We start from the raw sequence: 8,183 nt of genomic DNA, 5'->3' as shown, positions 1-8,183 counted from the left end.
CTACCACTTGAGCCACAGCACCACTTTCGGCTTTTTTCTTTTTGCTTATGTGGTGCTGAGGAATGGAACCCAGGGCCTCATGCATGCAAGGCAAGCGCTCTACCACTGAGCCACCTTTCCAGTCCCTCATTCAGCTTTTTAAAGTACATGTAATACTGAATTATGGCAAGATGTTCAGCACCATAATGTTTGCATAAAGGTTACGTTATTTCCTCGTGTCAAGTTTCTATTCAAAAGTGTTGACTTTTGGGTATGTTAAGCTAGATGCAGTCATTTTGGACTATCTGGAAAGGAGATTTCATTTTCAGGGAGAGTCTGCTAAATTCTAACTTGAAAGACTAGGTAGGTATATAGTTAATTTGTAAAGTAGAAATTCACTTGTTATATCTCCCATTTAAAGAAGCTATGTTTCCCTGGCATTTTTCCTTTTTATATGACACATTGTAAAATTTTCAGCTTTTGTTTAAGGGGGAAAAAAAGTTCTGTCTTCTGAATTCAGTTGTTTCCATACTATGTATGGAATTCAGTTGTTTCCATACTATGTATGGCTCCCTTTCTCCCTCCTTCCTCTCCCTTACATTCTTTCTCAGACAGGATCTCTTTGTGTAGCCCAAAGCATGCCTTGAACTTGTGCTGGGATTACAGTGAACCACCATGGGTGTATGGTTTCATAAAGGACACAGATTTAAACAAAAGGTACAAAAGTGTCTTACAAACCTAGCAACTGCACAAGATTTTACTAGGCTGTCATTAAGGACACTTTCTTGACTTTTGGTCTATATTGTAAATCTCTAGAAAACACTGCAAATAATCTTGGGTAGTTACGTGTTTGAAACTATACTGTAGAAAAGGAGCTACTATGTTTTTGAGCTCTTAACCACCGACTTAGGGCAGTGAGGTTGTGTTATCTTCCTTTTAGTGGCAAGGAAATCCAGATTCTAAAGACATTCACCCATATCATTTACAAGTGTTGAAGACTTGTAGTGTTCAGAAGCTTACGTAAAATAAATGGTGTTCACGACCTGACACTTACCCTACTCTTAGCACAGTTATTTGTTAATATGTCAGGCAAATGGTTGTTGATCTTTTTACTCCTGAAACTCTCCTTTGGGATTGGGAAGAACTGTTTTCTAGTTTGGGTGACTGCCTGAGATCAAACTAGTGTACAGATACGTTGCACATGTGTAAAGCGTCCATCAGCTTGGGCAGGAAAATTAAACTCAGTCTCTGGAAGAACAGGATGATGAGATCTAAGGAGAGAGTATCAGGTGACGACGGTAGGTGAAGGGAGGCTCTCCGCTCGCTTCCGGACAGGCAAGGTGACTTGGGCGGGTTTACACTCGAGACCAGGTCGTGGCGCCGGCCTGCAGTCACGGGAACGCACGATGCTCCAGGTCCCACGCGAGGACCCGTCTGGGGCCAGCCACGCCCCCAACCCCGAGCCACGCCAGCGCAGACGGCGCCGGGCCGGGGCTCCCGAGGCCCCGCCTCTCAGCGCTCCCGGCGTGCAGTGCGCCCGCCTGGCCGGAAGCCGGGAGCGCGCGGGCTTCCGGTCGGCGTGTGGCCTGTCCGCGGAGTGTCGCTCGTGGCCGGCGCGGTGCAGCCTCTGGTGAGTCCCGGGCGGCGTGGGACCTGGGCTCGGTTCTGTCGCCCATGGGGAAGTTCACCGCAGGCTGAACTCCAGCGTAGATACGCAGCGCTGCGTCCGGGGCCCGCAGGCCTCCCCGCGCACCGGGTAAAGTGCAGCCCGCCCAGGGAGGCAGCCGCTTATCCCGCCGAGATGAACGTGGGCCCAGCTCTCCGTGCCGTGTCTGGGTGGCTTTAGACTGGGGAGTAGAGTGCTTGTGGTCATTGGCGTTCCAGAGTTGCGTGCATTGAACACACGTTTCTAACTTCCCTTGATATCAAAGCGCGGTGCACGGAGGGCCCGGCGGTGAGCTAGAGCTACTTCAGTCTCTGCCTTGGTTGGTTGGACCTCCATCCAGAGGTTGTCACAAGTGGTGGAGCAGAGAGACGCTTACCCTGGTCAAAGAAGTCCTGGGATGCTGAAAAGAGCCAGCCTTGGCTAGAGCAGGTTGCAAGCCTGGGAGACTGCGCAAAGGAAGTGGACACAGTTTGGACTTATGGGGAATGTAGTGGAGGGCACAGGTGTGTGGAGGGGGAGGCGGGAGAGAGATGCGTTAGAATGGAAGCAGGCAGGGACAGTTCTCAAATGATCTTGAACATAGAGGGAAAGAAGTTCTTTAGTAGAGTAGAATAATAAGAAAGGCAGTGACAGACCCTAAGGTTTTTCAGACTTCACATTAACCACTTTTTAAAGGATCTAGGGCTGGGAATGATGTAAGAAGTTAGAATGGAAATTGATAAATTTAAAGTAGCTTGGCCTGAGGGGAAGGGTAAGAATAATGGGAGGATTGCCTTGTAATTTGCCGGTGGAGAGTGGCTCACCCCTGTAATCCTAGCTACTCAGGAGGTGGAGACCTGAGGACAGTGGTTGGAAACCAGCCCTGGCAGGGAAGTCCATGAAACTCTTACCTCCAATTATCACCACCTCTCAAGGGGAAAAAAAAAAAGTTTTAGTGGAACTGTGGCTTAGTTGTTAGAGTGCTAGCCTTGAGGGGGAAAAAAAAAAGCCCAGGAACAGCCTCCAGACGGAGTTAAAGCCACAAGACTGACCCCCCCCCCCCAGTTGTAATTTGTAAACTTGCATAAATGTAAAGTAATGGTACTTTTTGCATATGATTAAGAGCTTTTGGAATTGGGTTGCAGTTTGCCTTGATCACAGGGAGTTTGATTTGTCTTTCTTGTTCTTTAATGACTATTTGTTCCACATTGATCCTAACAGAAATTACACTTGAAGCCATTCTTGAACAAAGTCGTTTATCTTCCATTTGTTACTGTTTTGTAGAGATATTTGTTGGTCTAGTTTCCCAAGGATTTATCCTTTTTTAAAAAAACAGTAAACAGTTTGTTTTGAATATGTATTTTTGTAACTATCAGGTGAAGCATGGCTAAAAGTTTACGGAGTAAGTGGAAAAGGAAAATGCGTGCTGAGAAGAGAAAGAAGAATGCCCCAAAGGAACTCAACAGACTTAAAAGTATTCTCAAAGTCAGTGGTGATGTTTTAATGAAAGATGTTGAAGAAATAGCAACTGTGGTGGCACCCAAACATTGCCAAGAGAAAATGGATTGTGTGGAGAAGGATGAAAATGGTGAGTTTATATGCTTCATAAAAAAAAAAAAAACTATCAATTTTCTTTTGTGATTTTTTTTTCCATGTGTGTGTGTATGTGTGTGTGTGCGTGCGTGTGTGCGTGCCTGCCTGTGTGTGTGTGTGTGTGTGTTGGTCCTTGAGTTGAACTCTGGGCCTGGTGTGTGTGTGTGTGTGTGTGTGTGTGTGTGTGTGTGTGTGTGTCTGTCTGTGTGTCTGTGTGTCTGTGTCTGTGTCTGTGTCTGTGTGTCTGTGTGTCTGTGTCTGTCGTGGGACCTGAATTCTGGGCTTGGGTGCTGTCCCTGAGCTCTTCAACTCAAGGCTAGTGTTCTACTACTTGAGCCACAGCACCACTTCCAGCCTTTTCTGCTTATGTGGTGCTGAGGAATTGAACCCAGGGCGTCATGCTTGCAAGGCAAGCACTCTACCACTCTTTTATTTTTTTGACTATCATTAACCAATCTCCACATCTGCTTTCCTCTCTACACCCCTGATCTTACCAACATGTTTATTCTTTTGAAGGCTTATGCTAGACTGTTTTATGTACGATGAGTTTTGGTGGTTATACAACAGCTTGATTGTTCTAGGTGTATTTTATACTGTAAGAAAAGATAAATTTAACCATGCCTTGATTGGAACAGGTGCATAATTCAGTCAACATCTAGGCAGGATAAAAAGAAGTAGTTTCAGGGGCTGGGAAGGTGGTTCTGTGGTAGAGCGCTTGCCTTGCATGCATGAGGTCTTGATTTCTATTCCTCAGCACCACACAAGCAAAAAGAAAAAAGGCCGAAGTGACGCTGTGGCTCAAGTGGTAGAGCGCTAGCCTTGAGCTGAAGAGCTGAGGGACAGCACCCAGGCCCAGAGTTCAGGCCCCACGACCAGACCCCTCCCTTTCCCCCCCCCAAAAAAAAGGTAGTTTCACATTTGGATCTTTGCAAATGTAGTTTCCATTCTGTGCGTCTTATGTACTTAATGCTATTACTTTGAGAATTTTACTATATTTAATCTTTACAGATCCTAGAGACAAGTCCTGTGTATTTTAATCATAGTCTAAAGTTGGAAGTTACATCTAATGCTGGTTTCAGTTTGGAAAATGTGCATTGTTCTTTATATCCTAATGGACTAGTTTGGCACAAGCTAAATTAACCACTAACAACATCCAGATTCTTAAAATAGTATCTGTGTAATTATGAGGTGTCTTAGAGTTAAAGAGCGTTATTCTTCAAGCTTTCAATCTTAGAAGTTTCCCATTCTTCAAAGTGACCCTTAAAACTTTCTCTTTCTATTCCATCTCCCTCCCTATACAAACAAAAATTACAGAAAGCTCTTTATTTCAAGTGCTGTAAAACTTAGATGTAATCAACAAAAAATACTTCGCTCTCTTAAGAATTCAGTTCTACAATATTTCCCTTCTTTTATTAAACTTTTAAAAGTTAATTTCTTCACTTGTAAATCCTTTGCTCTTTTGCATTTTCAGACCGTTTTCAAGCATCCTGTTCTTCCTGGTTCCCTCTGCTGGAAGATACTATGGTCTTACATATCCCTTGATTTCATCTTTCTCTCTCCTTGAAGGTTTGAAACACTTGACCTTCATTTGCTGCCTCCCATTCTAAACATACATGCCACCTCTGCCTTTTTATTCTGCTTTAGTTCTTAAGGCCAAATTTATATAACAAAGCTAACTTTTTTTTTCTTTGCAGTATTGTGGCTTGAACTCATACTTGAACCATACTCCCAATCCGAAATCAACCAATTTAATGTGTACAATTCAGAGGCATTCAGTACTTTCACAAAGTGTCACCATCACCTTTAGTTCCAAAATGTCCTCATTATGCCAAAATACCTTAGGTATACAAAATACTTAACCATCTCTTTGGATTTACATTTACATATAAATGTAATCATTTATATGTAATCCGGGGGAAATATTCTGGAGATGTTCCTTCACAGTAGATAAGGTTGCTGCTAGACATACCACAGTGCAGTTGCACAGAGCTCAGTGTCAAGTTCTTTGTCAGTAGCACTGAGTCTGGCCTGTGGATAGCATTGATCTGATTTGGAAGCTTGAGGATGTATATATTCAGGTCTGTCATATATGTTGTTTGCCTGTCTTTGTCATCACAATTCTGTCACTGACCACTTTTCTAAGTTCATTAGAATCTGATTCTAAGTCCATTAGAAGTTAGTTAGGTTCCTAAGAAATAACCAGTCTTTCCTAATGAGTACATTTACTTATATGTAATGGCCATGAAGCTTGGATGCACTTATTAGTTCAACTGCCTTATTTTACTCAAAGAATCACTTAATATTATGGGAATTGTTTTGACAGTTCACAGGTATTCAGAACCCTCCATTTATCCACTAATGAAGCCAATCAAAGCTATATATCCTAAAGTATTTCCTACTGAACTTTACTATTCTAGTAAGGACATTCTTTAGAAAGTTTCTCAGCAAAGTAAATGGTGTCCTTAGCTATTGACATATCGTATGTCTTTAATGGTTAAAAGAACATGTGTCAGTATATGTCTTAATTCTTCTAAGTTTCCTTTAAGGAGTTTTCAGTAGCAGTCAAAGAACATGCCACAAATAAGGGTTGGTTTTATTGGCTTTTTACTTCGTTTTTGTTTTCTTTTGTAGCTTCAGACCAGCTTCAGTTTATTTTTTTTTCAATGCATGGGTGTTCATAGTTGTTTTCATTTATTTATTCAGATGACATGAAGATGGAGACTGAAATTAAGAGAAACAAAAAAACTCTTTTAGACCAGCATGGACAGTACCCAGTATGGATGAACCAGAGGCAGAGAAAACGGCTGAAGGCAAAACGAGAGAAAGGAAAAGGAAAAAACAAAGCAAAAGCAGCAAAGGGTCTGGCCTGGTAGCCTCTTAAAAACTTGAAAATGTATCAGTGGGACAGATGTTTGATTAAAATGTATACCTTGATTTCATAGAGTGAAAACTATTTGTTTTTAACTGGGTTTATTTTCTTCCACTTACACCCTCAAATAACTTTTGAATTTCCTTTGATGAGTCAAAGCTATATTGATGTTTCCAGTGTCCAGATATTGTAAGACATCACAGTTCAACATGGTTGAAATCATTTTGACAATTTGGTAATATCAGTGAAAAATCCAACAAATGATATACTGTTGAACTGACTGAACTCATGTATTTAAAAGGATATTATAATATTTAAAAGTAAGATACCAGATTGTATGAACAGTACTTGCTTGGTGTGTTTAATTTGTATAATTCAGAATAAAAAATATTTTCTATATAGGTATTGAATGTTGATCTTTGTATATCCCTAGGGTTTCCCAGTGCTAGAGACCAGATTCCTGTTAAAAATTTTAATTTTAGTGACATTGCCCCATTCATAAGGAAATGGAAAGACTTCAAAACAATTATATTAAGGAAAGCAAGCCAGACCCAAATAAATATAGGCTGCATAGTTTCCCTCATTTGTATTAACTAGAATATATATTAACTAGAATGTGATACTCTTCTTAGTATAGGATCACAATAGCTCAATAGGTAGGTGCATATAACCATGTAAAATGAAGCTTATCAAAATTAACTCCAAGAAATGGAAACAGGTTTTTATAATTACTGTTTACAGTAATTTCTTTTTTCTTTTTTTCCCACTTTGGTTTATGCCATTATTACTGTTTTTTATTTCTGTACGCTTTGTTTTGTATGTAATTTTATCTGATTTGCAGAAGGGGAGGGGAGTCACAGAAATGGCAGGACAAAGAGTCAGCCAACGCAACAGTGATACTAGACACTTAAGTTAGAAATGAACTTAACAAACTTGGGAGTAAAGGAGTTGGGGTGGCAGGGGGCTGGGAGAATGTGAGAACATGAGGGAGGGGGTAACACTTCAAAAAATGTACTCATTATTTATGTAAATAACGCCTGTACATCACCTTTGCAATAAAAATTTTTTTAATGCTATATATTAAAAATCTTAATTTTAGGATGTATTAAAATATCTCAAGGCTGGTTGCCAGTGGCTCACGACTGTAATTCTAGCTACTCAAGAGGCTGAGATTTGGGGCTTGGAAGGTGGCTTAGTGATTTGGGGCTGGGAAGGTGGCTCAGTGGTAGAGCACTTGCCTTGCATGCATGAGGCCCTGGGTTCGATTCCTCAGCACCACATAAGCAGGAAAAAAAAAAAGCCGGAAGTGGTGCTGTGGCTCAAGTGGTAGAGTGCTAGCCTTCAGCTGAAGAGCTGAGGGACAGCGCCCAGGCAGAGTTCAGGCCCACGACGGGATTCCCCCCCCCCCCCAAAAAAAAAAAAAGGCTGAGATCTGAGGGTTGCGTTCAAAGCCAGCCTGGGTAGGAAAGTCTGTGAGACTTATCTCCAATCAACCACTTGAAAACCAGAAGTGGCATTGTGGCTTAAGTGCTTTCCTTGAGCTGAAGAGCCCAGGGACAGCGCCCAGGCCAGAGTTCAAGATCCATGGCCAACAAAGATTTTTCCTGGAAAACTTTATCAATATTTTTCCTGGAAAACTTACTTAGCCTTCTTCAATTGTAATCTTATTTAGCCCTAGTGCCTGGATCCCTGAGCTTATTTTTATTTTTTTTAATTTTTATTTATTTTGTCAGCCATTGGGGCTTGAACTCTGGGCCTGGGCGCTGTCCCTCAGCTCTTCAGCTCAAGGCCAGTGCTCTACCACTTGAGCTACAGTGCCACTTCCGGTTTTCTGGTGGTTTATTGGAGATAGGAGTCTCACGGTCTCCTGCCCGGGCTGGCTTTGAACCGCGATCCTCAGATCTCAGCCTCCTGAGTAGCTAGGATTACAGGTATGAACCACCAGCGCCCGGCCCAGAGCTTATTTTTAAAGATTAGTGTGGTACCACTTGAGCCACAGCTCTTCTTCCAACTTTTTTCGTGCTTAATTGGAGATGGGTCTCACAGATTTTCCTGACCTGACTGGCTTTGAACTGTGACCCTCAGATTTCAGCCTCC

General features: G+C 42.1%; 1 protein-coding gene across 1 annotated transcript; it reads left to right on the top strand.

Annotated features, from left to right (window-relative positions):
* The first annotated feature begins 1,515 nt into the window (after window positions 1-1,515).
* Window positions 1,516-7,162, top strand: Llph (LLP homolog, long-term synaptic facilitation factor). The gene is made up of 3 exons (XM_069988134.1): window positions 1,516-1,609; window positions 3,001-3,212; window positions 5,921-7,162. The coding sequence occupies exons 2-3, from the start codon at window positions 3,008-3,010 to the stop codon at window positions 6,088-6,090; spliced, it is 375 nt and encodes a 124-aa protein (XP_069844235.1). The 5' UTR covers window positions 1,516-1,609; window positions 3,001-3,007; the 3' UTR covers window positions 6,091-7,162.
* The last annotated feature ends 1,021 nt before the right edge of the window (window positions 7,163-8,183 follow it).

The sequence above is a fragment of the Dipodomys merriami genome, unplaced genomic scaffold, assembly GCF_024711535.1.
Source record: "Dipodomys merriami isolate MVZ:Mamm:240054 unplaced genomic scaffold, mDipMer1.0.p SCAF_10, whole genome shotgun sequence".
Classification (NCBI taxonomy): Eukaryota; Metazoa; Chordata; class Mammalia; order Rodentia; family Heteromyidae; genus Dipodomys; species Dipodomys merriami.
The sequence above is the reverse complement of the archived record's forward strand: the minus strand, read 5'-3'. Positions and strand labels throughout refer to the sequence as shown.